General features: G+C 38.4%; 1 protein-coding gene across 1 annotated transcript; it reads left to right on the top strand.

Annotated features, from left to right (window-relative positions):
• Positions 1-1,820: 1,820 nt before the first annotated feature.
• atl3 (atlastin 3) lies at positions 1,821-16,875 on the top strand. Its single transcript, XM_042493566.1, has 14 exons — positions 1,821-1,928; positions 5,704-5,927; positions 7,775-7,909; positions 8,544-8,648; positions 8,732-8,782; positions 9,798-9,854; positions 9,942-10,034; positions 10,135-10,273; positions 10,383-10,510; positions 10,589-10,645; positions 11,623-11,694; positions 11,827-12,018; positions 12,666-12,905; positions 15,811-16,875. Exons 2-14 carry the CDS (start codon positions 5,724-5,726, stop codon positions 15,871-15,873), a joined length of 1,536 nt encoding a protein of 511 aa, XP_042349500.1. The 5' UTR covers positions 1,821-1,928; positions 5,704-5,723; the 3' UTR covers positions 15,874-16,875.
• Positions 16,876-18,532: the final 1,657 nt, after the last annotated feature.

The following is an 18,532-nucleotide window of genomic DNA, read 5'->3' as shown; positions in this document are numbered from 1 at the left end:
ACTTGTCATGCCGTTCTTGTGAAATAAAATTGCCTTGTTTCCATAAAGATTGTTATTTTCATCGTCTATGGCAGTGCTTCCAAACCTTATTCCTTAAGGGACCTCTTTTCTATCATTGAGTAAATTAACAACCCCAGACTAAGTGACATATTTATATAATATTAAATGAATAACAATAACAATACAGTAATACTCATAAACTGTACAATTAAATCAAATAATGAATAATAAGTGTAGGAAGTTTGTGTAAAACGACGAATTTGTATAAACTTCGGGCGGATTATGTCCTGTGAATATTGCATCAGAGATACGTTTTTCTGATATCTTTGGCTTGCTCTATTAACTTTCTAATACACAAAGAGGCTGTTTAGCATAGAGTGAAGGCTCAGTGAATATAGTTTGTGTTTAGGTCTTCACTGTGCCCTTAACCTGTGAGATTTTTTAATATTATATCTTGATAACTAATCTAAACTTTAATAGTAACAATTTCTGTTTCTTCACAGGAATGGATGAGATGCTGAGATATAGACCTGCTGTATGTTAAGAGCACCACGGCCCCGAGTGAGGCTTTGGCGACCCCTAGTGGGCTTCTGGGCACCCAGGTTGGGAACAAGTGTGCTTGATATTTACATGGTGATCTGTTGATCTATACAAGTTTTAACAGATTGACACCAATATTACGAGACATGGTCTTGTTTCTAAATATAATACAGGCTCTCTATCTACAGACAATGCTTTAAGACCTGTCTGTCTTGTTAGCATATTTTACATTCATAAAGCTAGAGTTCTTCAGATTATTCAAAATATGTGTTTTGTCTTGTGCAATATCTCTTTCACGTCAAGCCTCTCAAATAATCAGAAAAAAATGTGCCTAATGAAAACAAATACGGTGCAGTATGTTGAGGTTTGAATCTCCCTCCTACAATTTAATGGTATCTGTATCTGCAGGGCTGGCAGAACCAGTGACTTCTTTTAAATCACTTCTTAAAACCATTTTTTTTATTGATTTGCTTTTATGTGATGTTGTCTTTTTATTTATTTTTCCTTGTATTTATTTATTTTTTTATCTATTTTACCTTTTTAATTGATGTTTTATCTCTTTTATTTACTTTTATTTGTTTGTAGTTTTATTGCTTTTTTGTTTCTGTTGTTGTTTTTGGTGTATTTCTTCAGATTATTTTATATATTGACATTATGTGTCTTGCATCTTGCATTATCTGCCCACTGCCTTTAATTTTATCCAAACTCTACCCTAGTTTGTTTTAGCTTGAGTTCAATAGTACTGTTTGTTTTTCCGTTGTTGTATAACAGTTTATGTATTCCATCTGCTTTGCTTTGTTTGTCAAAGCACATTGTAAACACTATTTTTAAAGGTGCTATATTAATAAATTAGCATTATTATTATATTATTATTATTATTATTATTATTATTATTATCATCATCAATTTTTTTTGTTTTACCATCTTTTTTAATGTTGTTTTAAACGTGATGTTAAAATGATCATTTTTCAGTGTTTTGGTATATACTCAAAAACATTTGTCGTCCACAAAAAAATATTTCAGGTTGGATTTGTATAAATGCAAAAGACTCCCCTCTGTTTAGCGTTACCTGTCAAGTAGTTCCGCATTCGTAACGTTACATGAAAAAACACTACATTTCCCATAAGTATACAGGGCTGGGATTTTTTTTATACATAAGTGGCACATTGGGTACCGTAGTCTTAGACAGATAAAAAGTACAAGCAGGAAAACGCATCAAAACTATATTTCCCAGGCGACATTGCGCAGGATGAATACGGAAATATGCGAGTTTCGTGGTGGAAAAAAGTTCTCATAGTTGTTTTCATGCCAGTGTAGAAAAAAGTCGTGCATCAGTCGCTTCTCGACTATTATTAAGATCGTGTTGAAGCCGTTTGAAGACACCAAAGGTAACATCACACTGTAAAACTGGAGCTAAAGTGAAGCGATTTGCTCATTTAGACTTTACGTGCTAACATATTGCTGCAACGGTAGTTTTGTAACACTCGTTTCCTTTAACAGCTAACAACGGTTACGCGTTAGCTTTTTATGTTTTTGTTTGTGTACACGCAGATTTACATGAAATTAGCAACCGCCGTTAAATGGTAAAATAGCCCGTCAGTGTGCGCTTTTGCTCGTTTGCAAATCTCTAGAATAAATCCAGATTAGAAATTTGTGTAGACTAGCTACAGTGGTCCAAATCCTGTCAGCGCTGTCAGCACCGCCGCCAGCGTTAAGTAGCAGTTGCAAAGATCGAGCAACGTAAATTACAGAGAAAGTACCGCGCAGTTTTACTTCTCATGCGGTATTTGCTCTTAAAGCACAGGCAGATCGCAAAACTTGGTCTCATAGCTGCAGTTTTGTATCTACAGTGCAACACATTGACTGCAGAGAAATGCCTGGCATGCTGCTGCTGAGTGCCACACCTTGTTGAGGTGTAGAGTTTTTGGGGAAATGAGAAAGCGAGCTTTAGGCATTAAAGGGATAGTTCGGGTTTTTGATGTGGGGCTGTATGAGATGCTTACAGTCAATGTATTACATACAGTAGCTGGCAGAAACAGACGGGGGGTACACTGACTGAACATAGGTATCTCATATAACCAAACTTCAAAACTTTCCCTTGAACATAACCACAGTTACCAGAGCACCGCCCTGTTAGTCATCATGGGAGAGCAACCACAATGCAGTCGATTGAGGCTGGTGAAATGAGCAGTGTGTTGGAGAGCATGGTGAATCCACAAGCTGGAGGCAAAGCAGCATCACACCCTTAAGAGAGCACCCGCAGGCGGCATCACACAGAGAGAAATATTGTGTCTGATGGGAGTATCACTGCATGCCTGATTATGTCAGTAGGCACAGGCGAAATGGTATTTATGAGTACACAGATTTGTGTGGGATTATCAGCCAAATCTCATATTTTAGTGACACTTGGAAGAAATGCGGTTGCATGGCTAAGCAGAGTGACCTTATAGGAATTTGCCCTAGGACTAATGGCTGATGTCATTATTGATAGCCTATATCTATTGATTATTTTTCTTATGGACAATTTATTTTTTGGTCATGGGCAGACAATGACATATACATTTAAGGTTAATTAGAGCGTAAACAATGTTTAGAATTGTGTGTGACCAACAATAAAACAAAAAAAAAGTTTTCATATAACTTTTAATAATGACATAAAAGTATGGCTGCAATGATTAGTTGATTAATCAAACAGTCGACTGAAAGAAAGTAAAGCTACTTTGATAATGGCTTCATAGTTTAAGTCATTTTTCAAGCAAAAAGTGTCAAACATTTGCTTGTTTGTCCAGTCTTAAATGAGAATTTGCTGTTTTGCGTTGTCATTTATGGTAGTTCATAAAAAGATTTCGCATTTTGGACTGTTGTTTGAACAAAAAAAGTAAACTGAAGATGTCACATTGGGTTCTGGGAAATGGTGATGGGCATTTTTCTCATTTATTTGACATTATAGACTACATTAATAATCAATAAATTGTAGCCCTACTTACAATACATATAGGCAAGCAATTACTTTGTTTATAACTTTTTTTTAAAAGTAATTTATCAAGAAAACTGTCAAGGACTCACTGTTCTCACTCTCTCAAATGTGATGATTTGCATCTATGCTTCAAGTCACTCAAAACTTTATGTCTGTTTGGGGTGTCAACTGTACTCGCTCTTGATGTTAAGGTTAAAGAACACACAATTCATATAAAAGCTACAAATAAATCAACAATAACTGTAATTTAGCTGCAGCTCTAAAATTGTTCCAGTATTTACTAGGGGTGTAAATCTCTGGTTTCATCATGATACGATATCATATCGATACTTTGGACAATGCGATATACCGCGATACGATTTCGATTGGTTCTGATTGAGGGGCCTGCAATCAATATGGGCATAAGTCTATGGCATTTTACATTGCAGAAATTAGCTTAGCGGCTAGCGGACTTTTCCTCTACTCATAACTCAACCAATTTACTATTATTTTTGCTTTGTCTTACTCACCGCTGGTTTAAGTCCCCATCTCCCGACAGGACAGATGATTTTCAGTCTGCATGCACGTTTTTTCATCGTCGAAACAGAGACGCTAACGTGTTAGCATGAAGTCAGTGAAGTGGCCCTGCAGGCACGTCGTGTTTCCTCAGCACGGCTTTTGTTTACAGATAACGTGCGCTGTTGACTCGCAGTTTCGCCGAAAACAAAACATTAACACATTGATTTTTTTTCTTCCCGAATAAACTACTTTCTCCTCGTCATCTTTCTCTCGGCTGCTCGCCATCATCTGCCGGTGTGTCGCATCAACAGGTGGTTGAATTTCCTGCCACAGAGACAGATGTGTTTGAAGCGTCTGAGAGCAGCCCGACAAACCAGCAAATAAACATTTTAAAAGTTTCGCCCCACTATCTCGTTCATTTGACAGCGACTGTTCAAACATTATGACAAGAAACGATTGCTGGGCGTTATTTTTGGTCCCTACATGAACATTTCAGCCGTTTTTAGTACGAAAATATCATCACTGGTCTCGCGAAATGGTAAGAGCAAATGATCCCCATCTGGATTCAAACAGGTGATCAATAATATGAACCGGTAATACAGCGTCCTCTAATCACAGGCAAGTTAGAGCTAATGAATGGTGATGCCAGCCAGGTGCCCAAAATCCTCAGTACTAGTTTGACATCCTCATGATTAAACGTTTCATATGATGCAACTTTAATGCATCTTAAATGTTTGGGCATATTGAGGTAAATTGTATTGTACACTTTGTAAAAACCCTGATAATGCTATCTATGCCCCAGATCATTTCACTTTACTACATTTGTGTATACTTTTATCCTCATGGCAAAACAATTCAAGTCGACAGTCATTTCTAATGCGCATGAACACACGAGTGTATTAATGAGTACTATAAAATATAATTGTGATGAAAGACATACAAGTGTATAGCCTTCAGTAGGCTATAAATTTCAATATATGGAGGACATATGTTGTATCACAAGTTAACATGAGTGGATCACAAGTTGCCACAGCCGACACGCTGAGATCCAGCTGGGTATAAACAACTCTGACTGCAGTATGTTTCGCCTCTAGGTATAGACCACGCAATCAGCTCTCACATCTATATATCAGATTAGTAATGTTGACCACAGAACATTTTGTAAAGGATTTGATGTTAGCAGTGTTTTGAACAGCGATTGATGCCTATCTTGTGATTTCTCCACAGTATGAGCGTAATGAGGTTGGAATTGCAACCACAGCCTCATGCACATCACCTATTAATTCCAAACTTTGTGGGATTTATTACATATTTCATGTATATTTACATTAAACTGAGATGAACACGGCTCGGGTTGACAACATAGGTGACTGTGTTGATGCAATACTGCAAACGCCACTAAGTTGTTTACAAAATGTACCTGTCGTCATTCTTATATTTCTATAATTTATCATTATTTACCTGATGTCGATTAGATCTGAGAGCTGTCTGTACTTTGATACAGCCTGTAAGTTACACATACAGACAGACGTGTTGGCGTGTAACATGAAGCTCGCTGTAAGTAACGAGTGATCACATCTATGTTACATGATCGCTGCTCATGTAATCGATATATCGATGCAGATCGACGGATCGTTACACCCCTTGTATTTATCTCAATCTGGTGTTTCTGTCTGTGATGTTCGCAGGGACCAATAACCTCTGAAGGATGCGGAGCAGACCAGGCCCAGTTCAGATCGTCACAGTGTGTAAGGAGGAGCACTCCTTCACTTTGGACACCGAGGCTTTGTCTCGGGTTCTGCTGGCTCCGGAGGTCCGAGACAAACATGTGGTGGTGCTGTCTGTGGCTGGAGCCTTTAGAAAGGGCAAGAGCTTTCTGCTTGATTTCATGCTCCGCTACATGTATAGACGGGTGAGTCACACTGCAACACGAGTGTCTCACTTCTCCACACATATTTTACTCCTCATATCTGTCTACAGTTCTGCAGAGGCCCAGATCACACACTGAATGGGGACTTATTTGATGCTGAAGTATTGTCAGTTAAAGGGGAACTTTGGTATTTTTAAACCTTGACCCTGTTTTCCCATGTTGTGTCTGCTGAATTATTTTACAGCAATTTTCGGTCCGGAAAGTGGCGAAACAGGCTGCAATGTAATCCCTAGGGGCGACTGTGCACCGTCAGTGTGCGTCCATTAAAAGTGCTTGTTTTCACCACTGACAGGAGGTGTTCAGACACCTTTTGAGAAGTATTTAAACTTTTAAACTCCAAGCAAATTTGATGTTAATTCTTTAGAAAACAGCGGAAAAAGGCAATGAGCAACTTGCAAAAAAAATAATTAAATTAGTCGATTTAGGACATTGCCTTTTTTTAAAAAACATTACTTTACCCTTTTTGGTGCTAATTTTCATGTAATTTTCTTTTACCTTTTTACCAATTTCTTGCAATTATTGAGTATTTTTTTCTGACATTCCTCATTGCCTTCTTCCCATGTCTTTAATGACTGTTAAAAATGAAGAAAACATAATATAGCCAGAGAATTGTACAAAAAGTTCCAAAAAAATATCCATTTCATATACAAATATCATATCAGATGCAATATAAACAGGAAATAACCTGCTTAAAATTCATGCAGATCCCTTATTTTTCACTGTTGTTGTCACTTCACTGTATGTTCACTATTTGGGTTAGTTGTAAAGTTTATTAGCTGCTTAGTCAGGCATTGTCAGTTTATTTAATGGTTTAAAATGAGTCCCTTCAAGAAGAAATTTGGGAACCACCGGTCTAACCCAACAAACTGCACTCCAACTCTGACCAGCGTTTCCACAACTGTTTGTTTCTGCAACAACTCGCTTCTGTCTGGATTTCAGAACAAGACTGCTCCTGGAATAGGACCTAGTCACAATAACTAATTTCTCTGTGGGTTCATTTCTGTAATGTTGTCAGATACAGGGAATAACAATCGGAGCCCATCGGTGGCAAAAAGAAAAACTTTTTAAGGATGCTAACTGACGGTTAACAACTGTCCATAGGGATTACACTGCAGCCTGTTTTGCTGCTGTGGCCGTAGTGATCTCTCTTAATACTGGACCAATGTAAACACTGCTGTCTCCATTTGTCATTTAGACACAAAAACATGGGAAAATGTGAGCGCTAATGATACTAACCAGTTCGTCCTGTTGTGTCTGAAGGTGTGATAACCTATGAAATAAATAAGTCTGTCTTTGAATGAAACAACCAGGCCCATCCCTGCTGTACCATGTGAACTAACTCGTTCACTTCACAGGAATATTTGAGAATTTAGTCATAACCTTCATTAAAGGGTGGAGTTGATGTGAATGCCGTCAGTGTTTTATACATATCTCGTAAGTAAAGCTAATGCTTGACATTGCATTTGCTGTGCCCTTCAATAAACCCCACTGATACTTGTAACTCAATTACCATTGCTGCAGTGCCACCATCAGGCCAAACCTTGGGCATTTAATGTTTGTGTCGTCTAACCAGTGCAGTGGGAGAGAAAATTAAGACTTTACTGAGGTCTACACTCCATGTTTGATGTTGTAAATGATGCAGAGCAGCTGGAGTTTCTTTTAACACTTCAGGGTAAAATGTCTGCAGCTGCTGCTATATTCTTCAGGATGATTAAAACTACATGACAAGGCATGTTTAATTTTTTTTTGTAAAATAATGCACAGAGTTTGAGAGAGAAGCCCCAGCCTGCCCCTGACTGATCTAGAAAATGTACTTTGCATTTCTGCAGGGTGAAGAGAACTGGCTGGGTGACGACGATGAGCCGCTGACTGGATTTTCTTGGAGAGGAGGTTCAGAACCAGAAACAACAGGTATCCAGCTGTGGAGTGAGGTTTTCCTTGTCACAAAGGGCGATGGGACAGAGGTACGTTAATTATTTGTTTATTTTTATCCTATTTGTATGCCTGTGCGTCGTCAGATGTTTGCATGTTCCTTAAAAACTACAGAAAAATCAAAAAGCATATGAAAGGTCTTGATTTACTTTAGTCATTAGCAAGTTTTTGTTTCTTAAAATTCATTCACCTTTACATCCTTCATCTTTGTAACTCCAGCCTCTAATTTTGGTAGTCTGAAATGCATGTTTGTAGTGCAAAGAATTTAAATTTACAGAGCTTCCAGCTTAAATCGAATTATTTGCTCTTTTTTCAGCTTTATGTCTTTGTAAATTTATTTATTTATTTATTTATTTATCTATGGGGTGGGGGGTGTAGTTTGAATAAAACAAGCAATAACAAGAAATTGCCTTGGGTTTTGAGAAATTGCAATGAGCATTTTAAAATATTTCATAGATTTTATACACTGAACAGTTAATAAACTGATTGAAAACTAAGTCAATAACAAATATATATTATTATAATTATAAAGAAAAAACTGTTTGTTGTAGCCTTGCATGTTTGACATCAGAGTGCAAAATTGATTTTTTTTTTCAGCCGGCCAAATGGCTAGTGAATGGTAACAGTCAAGTGTTGATGTCATGATCTACGCTGTGTCTCCTGTAGGTAGCAGTGGTGTTGATGGACACTCAGGGAGCCTTTGACAACGAGTCCACCGTGAAGGACTGCGCCACCATCTTTGCCCTCAGCACTATGACCAGTTCCATACAGGTGACTGATTTCCTCTGATTATCACAGATTATTTGATAATTTAAATTCTTGTAATGTGTGCTTACATAGTTCCTTTTTTCTAGATCTACAATCTGTCACAGAACATACAAGAGGACGATCTGCAGCAGCTACAGGTCCGTTTATGTTAATATTAAATTAGTTTGGGTCAGTCTGATGGTATTTAAAGCAAAATACCGGCTTTAAGAATTATCAGCTAAGACAACATTAAATTAAAGACATTTTTAATATAAGCTTCTCTGCATCTGACTAAAGGCTGTTTTAGTAATTTTACTTCTTAAAGGGTTAGTTCAATATATTTTAACTTGGACCCTGTTTTCCCATATTTTTGTATCGAAGTGACTGATGAGATTAACAATTTTTGAGTGTTTTTTTCCACTGACAGGCTCAGATTATTATTCTAAGTGTCTGACAACATTATGGAAAAGATCCCTACAGAGATAGACCTTTTTGTTAAAGAGTAATATAGTTTTTAACCAGAAACAGCCCCCAAAATCAGCATTACCAAACCCACCAGACTCCACTTAAATAAACTGTAATTCCTGCATATATATATATATAGCCAGCACATTTTCACACCTAAACTGTGTGAATTAAGAGTTTGTTTCAACCAAACCACACATGTTGTTTGTTGGAACAGTGGACAAACCCGAAACGGCTTTTGTGAGGTTTTATTTTATTTCTGTCAACTTTGAATGAAGTGTGTTTTATGATTAAAAAAATAACTGTTTATTTAAATGAAGCGTGGTTGGTTTGGCGATCACAATTTCAGGGCTGTTTCTGTTTAAACTTAAAGGATCTTACTCTTAAACAAAAAGGTCCAAGTCTTTCGGGAACCTTTCAGTAATGTTATCAGAAACTTGTTAGAGATTAACAATCTGAGCCTGCCAGTGGCAAAAATGAGCACTTAGTGGACATAAATTGGCAATGCACAAACACCCCCAGTAGTTAAACTGCAGCCTGTTTTGCTGCTGCTGTCTGCTGCAAAAAAATAACACAACACAACTTTACACAATAATATGGGATATTATGGTCTAGGATTAAAATTAAATTACTTAGCCTTTAAGATTAGGTGTGCTCCAGATTTTTGCTTCTCAGTATTAACTTTGAATAACGGCCTCGTCCTCACAGCTGTTCACAGAGTATGGTCGCCTTGCCATGGACGAGATCTTTCTGAAGCCCTTTCAAGTGAGTTAAACCACGAAATGTGATGAATTTGTTACTTACGTTGTTGATCTGTTTCGTGGTGGTTCACCTTTCATTTTCCTCCCACAGTCTTTGATGTTCCTGATCAGGGACTGGAGCTTTCCCTATGAATACAAATACGGGTTTAAAGGAGGCGACGATTTCCTGGACAAACGGTTACAGGTACCAACGCTGTCAGGTTAAATTTGTCAGAATATAATCGATACATCTGGCTGATCTTAAACACAGAGTTTGAGATTTCACCTCACTATTGCTTTCAAAGGTCAGTGAGTCCCAGCACGAGGAGCTGCAGACAGTGAGGGAACACATCCATTCATGCTTCACGGACATTTCCTGCTTCCTGTTACCTCACCCTGGTCTGAAGGTCGCAACCAGCCCTGTTTTTGAGGGACAGCTCAGTGGTAAGAGCCCTCGTTTCTCAAGCTATTCTGCTGTGTTAAAGGTCGTTTTTTAGCAGAATGGCTAACATATTAGATGCCATCTTAACTTTTGGTGTATTTATTTTGTCAGCTGTTACCCCCGAGTTTAAGGAGCAGCTGAAGAGCCTAATCCCTCAACTGCTGCATCCCGATCGTCTGGCTGAGAAAGAAATAAACGGAAACAAAGTCACCTGCATGGGTCTGCTCGAGTTCTTCAAGGTAACTTCTTCTCCATCTAAGTCTTCCTGCTAAACCTGATCCAGTTATTCATATCTGATGTTATTTTTGTCGTACCAGGCTTACATCAAGATTTACCAGGGAGAAGACTTGCCACAGCCAAAGACTATGCTCATGGTATGTTTAGGATTAACAAAAGTTTTAACAAGCCACTGACTTTGTTTGTTTTTTCACAGTAGGGTTGTGAGATCAAACTAATCTTCACAAATGAGCACTACTTAAGCTAATTTTGATAAACAAATAACACTATGGTCACATGACTTAACAATGCCACCAACACAAGACTGTGAAGCCGCGTCCAGTGCGGCTCTGCACGATGACTCATTTAGCCACTTGTTAGCAACCGCCTCTTTTACGACACATCGAAGCTTCAGAGTTCGCAACTGAGATATTTACTGACATATTTTGTGTTGTAGAACAAAATGTGAAAGTCCCCTCAGCTTGTGTTAACCTTAGGTCTTCTTTCAGGCTTCTAACCAAAAAGCCATTCAAAAAAAACATTTACGCTGAGACGAGGGAAGTGGAGGTGCAAAAATGCTAACTCATTTCCAGATTTAAGGACTCATTCCTGGAGCAAGCTACGGAGAAGATGTAAACTTAAAAATAACTGACAGGATAAGGACATGGTGAAGACCTGTACACAAGCTGTATTCACGTATAAACAGCCTCGTCCTGCATTAAAAATGTACCCAGTTGAAACAACCAAGGAGCTAAAAGAACAGTGGCCAAGCATCAGGGAGAAAAAAAACACTGACTTTGTCAAAAACCAAGCCTTCAAAGTGTTTATGATTGTTAGGAACAAAAAAAAACATACAGAGAATCATATTAAACTTACTAAAAATGTCAGTAAAATTTGTTTGTGATGTAATATTCCCATGAAATAATCTGCTCAAAATTCATCGAAATCACAAATTTCACACAAACTTCCTGCAGTTATTGCGTTCACTATTTGGGTTAATTGTGCATTTTATCTGTTGTTTGTATTTTTATGAATTGAGTTTGAGTTTGCTGAATGATAGAAAAGTTGTACCCTCAGAGAAAAGTGCATTTTGTTTTTTACTCTAATGCATTTAACATAATGTCTATGACACTAGGCTACAGCAGAGGCTAATAACCTGGCAGCCGTGGCAGCAGCCAAAGATCTGTACAACAAGAACATGGAGAAGGTGGGTTAAATGAAAAAGACGATGCATTAACTAACACCTCTTCACTTTGTTTATCATTTTTGGCGTTGTGGTACACGGAAGCACCACAAATATAATCCTGGCAACGAACGTTTTTTTTCTTTGCTCTCTAAGGTGTGTGGAGGAGACTTACCCTACGTGGCTCCTGACTCTCTGGAGGAAAAGCATCAGTTCTACTTGAGAGAGTCTCTTCACAACTTCTCCTCGACCAAGAAGATGGGCAGACAGGACTTTTCTGACCGTTACCAGGCGCAGCTGGAGAAGGAGCTGGAGGAAATGTGGGAGTCACTCAGCAAGCACAACGAGGTAAGAAACCATTTCATAAACAGAAAATTTACGCCTGTTAAAACATTGAAATAAACATCTGAATCCTACACAGAAATTCTATAGTTAGTTCAATATTGAAGTTGCTGTCCATATATTAATCAAGTGTCAACATTTTAAAATTTTACATTCAACAGGATTTAAAGAAAATTATCGTTACATTTAATTTATGATGTTTAATTATTTTTGGATGCGTGTGTATGTATATATCCCTTTTTTCCTTTACGCTTTGTATTTTTTTCATGTAAGTCTGTTTTTGTTAGATTAACGTTGACTCACTGGTTACTTTTTTGCTCTTCTGTTGTCATTTATCTTTTGTCATATTTTACTGTAAAATTTTAATTTAGGGGTTTTTGCTTGTTTTTGTTAGCACTTTTGTTCTTGCTTGTTTTCAAGTGGGGGGGTCAGATTGTATAAGCCTCTGGCTTCTTGACTTCTCCTGACACATTTTTTTATTCTTTTATTCATCTGGATTTTGTGCATTTTTAAATTGTGTATAACTAAACTAAACTAAGTTTTCCACTTAAAATAATGTTTTGATTGTAGTATATTATCATTGCCTGCATTGCTGTTTATGGCAGTCTTACTAATCACATAATCATCTGTTATTTTCTCTTTGCTGTAAAAAGTCAAAAAACCTCTTCAGCGCCTTCCGGACTCCTGCAGTGCTGTTCGTCCTGGTGTGCCTCCTCTACGTGCTGTCAGGTGTGCTGCTGTTCGTGGGCCTCTCCACCTTCGCCCTGGTGTGTGACTGTACTCTGGGTGTGGTCATGATGTCCATGCTGACGTGGGCTTTCATCCGCTACTCTGGTCGGTACCGGAATGTAGGGGGCGCCATCGACCAGGCCGCAGGAGTCGTCCTGGAGCAGGTGAGAATAATAATGGAGATGATGTCTGACTGTGTGGTTTTTAGAGCTTTTAGTGATGTCACTAGTCCTTTTTGCCAATGCATAACCACATAAAAGTCACTAGAGGGAGCAATAGATGAAGAACAATTTAAGCACAGTAACTGTTAAGACTTGAAATATGCTCACTGCTGTGCAATAATAATAAATAACAATATATTTTATTTATAGAGCCCATTTCATGGATCTCAAAGACACTTTAAATATGTTAAAAACAATCATAAAAATATAATACACTAAAAATATAGAACACATGACTTTATTCAAACATTACAAGCAGTTTTGAAAAGGTGAGTTTTAATTAGTGGTTTGAACTGGGAGAGGTTGGTGCAGTCCTGAATGCGTTTCTGGACGCAGTTTATTGGTAATCTGCAACAACTTGAGACACAAAAGGGAAAAAGAGGCGTTTCAGACACTGTTCGACCATCTGAACAGCACTTCTGAGTGTACTAGTCACTTTGCTAGATGCTTGACAATGTTCATGTTACTTTTTGCTAACCTTTTCTGCTTTTGGTGCAGCATTCAGTGGGTTTATGAGAGTAAGCTCTGATAAACTTGCAACCCCAAAAGAGGCTAAAAAACTGTATATATGCAGAGCTGGATGATCATTATCTCTGGGTTCTTTAAGACAGTTTTATATCAAAGGGCCCTTCCTTTTTGCTTCCTGTAAAATGCAAAAATAGTTTTTGATGACTCATTTTGAACTTAAATTTAACCAATCGTATGTGATTTGGGGTGACTAACTAACCGGCCCGTCGTATATAACCACACTTGACCATTAGCTAGTGTGGTTAACCAGCAGAGCCGTATCATAGTCTGTTAAAACACAGAATGAGGTTGAGTTTTGATATATTCATTTAAAGCTGTAGTTAGTAACTTTAATTTAAAAAACAAAACAAAAACTTTTCAGTACTGAAACTGTCACTACACCTACAGAGCACTAAATGAGACAGATAATCTGTGAAAAAACGTCATGTTCCTGCTCTATAGCCTTGTAGTGCTTGAAATCACCTTACACGAAGAAATTTCACCGCTGACTTGTTACAACGACAGCATCCTATTACAGCACCACGCCCAAATTCAGTGAGATCTTCAGAACTACCCATTCTTTCACATGGCTAGGTGTTAGATTTTATACAGTGGGACTGGGACAATGCAACGGGACTGAAAGAAAACCCTGAATTCAGTGACCAAGAGGTGTGGCCCAACACGTTTGTTCATATAGTGTAACTTTGAGGTCTGTGTGCTTTTTTTCTTCTATTAAATAACAGACACAATTTTAAAAATATACCCTGGAACCAACATCAACAGAGCGCAAATGGAAAATCAAATGAACAATGGTGAGAGTCTGAAAGCCCTCAGAGGCCTTTTAGAGTTCAACTTAAGGCCTCTTACAGAGATGAAACCAGAAGTGGTTTGAGTCGATCAACTTCCTGTCAGGGTTAAACATATGACAGATGAAGTTAAGAGGTTTCAGTGAGTTAACCACAGCAGCAAAAAACCAGAAGTTGGCAAGTGCTACAAGACACGTTTCACAGGCCATCAAATTCATTTTACAGCTGAACAGTTAAAAGGCTGCTTGAAAGCAGCGGGGATAAGGGGTTGGGCTTCGGTTTGTTTTTTTCTCGTGCTGGTGATCAGCACATCTGAGTGATGCAGTTGAATGCGCGTTAGCATGTTGGATGTTTTTCTAGACACTACAATGGTGGAGCAACACCGACACATCATCCGCGTCTTGCAGCTCTCCCTCAGTTGCTGTTGTAGCTGACTGGGAACCTACAGGCAGGTCTTTCTAACCCTGGCGTTTCATTTGAGCTCAATAACAGCACTTTGTTTAAAATTTACAGGTAGAGTCGCACTTGTTAACTTTGGTCTCACATTATGTGCGGCAATCTATACAGCGTATTCTGCATGCAACTGACTTTACCGGACCATGACCTCATGCTGTAACAGTCTGTCGTGAAAATACAAACAGCCTTACATTTTAATGTTTAATTCAAATCCCTCTAGTGACTAAACCCCAGCTGCATGTTGTGTTGCACGCATTAGCATGTTTCACTGTGACTTTAACTTTTGCAACTCCTTTCACTTAGTTTTTAAAGGTGTACTATGCAGAATGGTTGGTTACTGTTGGTAAACATGTTCTCCAGTGAAAGTGAAAGTAAAAGCCAACCACAGATTCACTCGTTTGGAGTTTCACCTCTCTAAATGTAGGTTTCTTGTTTTGCACTGGGTCTCTCTTAGTCTTGTACCTCGTCACTACCTTTTTATGAAGCTCTGACTTAAGCGCCAAGGGGGTAAACGCCCATAAATGTCCCAAACAAGGAAATGAAAAGAAAATACAGGCAGAGGGCAGAGTCTCTGCAGAAAACTACAGCGCAGCAAACTTCCAGTGGGTCTTAAGTGATGATCGAGGGGGGATTACTTCTGGATGAAAGTACAATTTTTTTTTCCCTTTCAAAGAAATCTTGTATGGTATATATTTAAAGACTGTGTTTATTTTTTAAAAACGCATATGTAGACCTTTAATTAAATAACAGACAAAATTTAAAAATTATAAGCCGAATGCAACATCAACAGAGCAATGATGCAAATCAAAACTAACAATGGTGAGAGTCTAAAAGCCGTCAGAGGCTGTTTAGAGTTCACGCATCTTACAGAGATGAAACCAGAAGTGGTTTGAGTCGATCGACTTCCTGAGACATTTAAACATATGAAGGAGGAGGCTGCGCGGTTTCAGTGAATTAACCGCAGCAGCAACCCCACCCCAAAAAAAAAAAACCGGAAGTTGGCAAGTGTTGCAACAAACACACCACACAGTGTGCCGTCAGACTGACTGTATTCCCTTTTTTCCCTCCTGTGTTTTCAGGCCACGGTGGTGTTGAACAAGTCGAGAGGCGCAGGCGCCAGTGACCAGAAGAAATCCAGTTAGAGGACTTCTGAACCTTCGTAATCTCGATGCAACGCTACCGGCGCACAACACAAGCACACATTCAGCACTAAAGCCTTATCATGCCACCCATTGGAGCAAACATGCAGCTCAACCACACTGGCAGTTCAAACATGATGCCAATTCACCAGCATTTCTTATGCACGTTACTCTGCCTGTTACAGTGCAGGTACAGAGGTGAATGGATTCACTGAGGCAGGCAGTTAAACCATCCTCTTATTGATACTTCCTGTCTTAAATTGCCACTGCCATCATTTAAAAGTTTACAATTGGTCTTAACGGACAAGTCGATGTTTACCTTAAAGTTCTAAAAACAATTTATTGGTTGTATATTGCTTAAACAGGGGAAGTCAGGGTGATTTTCAAAACAAAGCTTCTGCAGTATATCTTTAAAATGTGCTGGCTTTACAGCTTAAACATTTATACATATTTCTTTGTGGCAATATTTTTTTTACTTTGTGGCCTTAAAAACATTCCATTCTGTTTGTAGATTTGCTTTATATTTGATATAAGCTAGCATCTCTTGAAGGGTGAACTGTCACTACTTTGGAAGGAGAAGAGGTTACGCACTTTCTATATAGCACAGCAGAGTTTTGGAAGCGACACGTAATGGGAGTTCAGTCGAATCTCATTTGTTTCAAGTGCTTTGCCATTTATTCCTTGATAGAAAATGTGTACACTTTATAGATTTTGATACTATATAGGAGAATCTTCAAGCGATATTATATACAGGATCTTCTATTCTGCAACATTTTCCAAAGATGAGAAGACGTTATTGGAAAACTCAGTGGTGTTGAACGCAAACATAATAAAACTAGCAACCAGTTAGCCAAAGAGTTAGCTTTAAATGTTGGAGTTATACGTTGGACTTGTGCTCAGTGGCTACAATGAACTCAGTTTGCCACTCAAACGTTGCGATTCTTGAACATGGAACAAGTAACAAGCAGGATGTTTAAACAGACAAAACACAAAGAATAAACAAAACAAAAAAAAAGAGTGAGTGGCTTTTTGAAGACTGTAGCACACACGGCAAGATTATGATCATTTATGGTAGCTGTCAGAAATTCTTAAAGGGACAGTTCATCCGAGAATCAAAGATGTATTTTCCTCTTACCTGTAGTGCTCTTTATAGATCTAGATTGATTTGATGTGAGGTATCAGCGGCTTGTGGTGCTCGAAGCGCGCAATAACATACATTTAAAAAACTCGCCAGCAATGTCTCAGTAAATGCACGCTTCCTTCTGCGCATTGATCTGGTTGGTGGATGTAGTTTGTTAGAAAGAAAGTAGTTCACACATGAAACTGCTCACAAGGTTTGTGGATTATCTTAAATAACTGGGTCATGATTTCTGGGAAGAGAAGTTGCTGCTGATTTTTTAAAATGTGTTTTTTAGGAGCTTTGAGCACCACAAGCATCATCTAGTTCCACTGTAGAGAAGGCAGACATCTCTACAGCAGATGTCTCCATCACTCTGCAACTCACACCAAAACAATCTTGATTGATAGACAGCTCTAGAGGTAAAAGAAAAAATCTGTATTTTTGATTTTGGGATGACCGCCCCTTTAACATGTAGTTGTGCAAAACTTAGAAGTTAATTTGCGATGCGATGCTTTCAGTGGCCATGCATAGCCTGATTTCAGCTCCACTGTGAGAAAACACTGTCATACATCACTGTGATGCATTGGTGATCAGGCTGCAGCCGAAATGGGATATTTCAATTATTTTAACCTTTCGTCATTATTGTGATCATTAGTAAACTCTTCAAGAAAAGTGAAAAAAAAAGCTTTTTCAGTACGAGAAAGTGTTTGTTTTCGGTAAAATAATCACTGTACATGGCGATCAATCCAACTTGAGACCATTGCGTGCTTGAGGTGGAGCTTTGAAAGAATTGCATGTAATGGTTGCATAACATAAACTGAAACCATATTACAGGAAAGGAAAAATAATATAGTAGCATAACATTTGGGCTTGTTTCTTACCTGCAGCTATTTAAACAAACAACCAAAGTTTTCAGTCACACAGGGAATTGAAAAGCTTGACTACACAGTGGATTTATTAGGTTTTAGTTTTCTTTTTTTGGGGCCAAAGCAGGGCTTCTCAGGTCAACTCAATGAATCGGGCATTGGATTAAAGGACTCTGATTATTTGCAACTATGCCCTACATCTCTGAATATGAGAGGCAGATTCTTTCAGATTGGAGAAGTGGAATGGCAAGCATTTAGCGTTGTAAAATAGGCCTTTAAAATGCCATGAGATGAAGTGACCTGAGCATACGTAGCACACTGTAATGATTTTGCATTGAACTTCAACAACTAACCATACATGTCCTGTGCTCCAATACAGCGTGGACTCACAAAGAGCTTATGAACAGTGCTTTAATCTCACAGCGACTCATGACGCTGTATTTATAAGTCATAAGAAGACAGGACCATAAATGTAGAGATTTTTGACCATCATTTTGCACATTCCATGTCTGTCTCTTTCCACGAGAGGAGGAAATGTCAAGATTTTTTACAAGCACCTTCTATTGCACTCCCTCTCCTCTTTTGGTGCGTTTTGCACGCCGCTCATTCCAAAAGTGAATAAATGCATGCAATATTGTAGTTACGGCTAATGTAATCATCTCTTGCAGGGGAATGG

Source organism: Plectropomus leopardus, chromosome 9, assembly GCF_008729295.1.
Source record: "Plectropomus leopardus isolate mb chromosome 9, YSFRI_Pleo_2.0, whole genome shotgun sequence".
Classification (NCBI taxonomy): domain Eukaryota; kingdom Metazoa; phylum Chordata; class Actinopteri; order Perciformes; family Serranidae; genus Plectropomus; species Plectropomus leopardus.
Note: the sequence above shows the minus strand (reverse complement) of the source record. Positions and strands in the feature narration are given on the sequence as shown.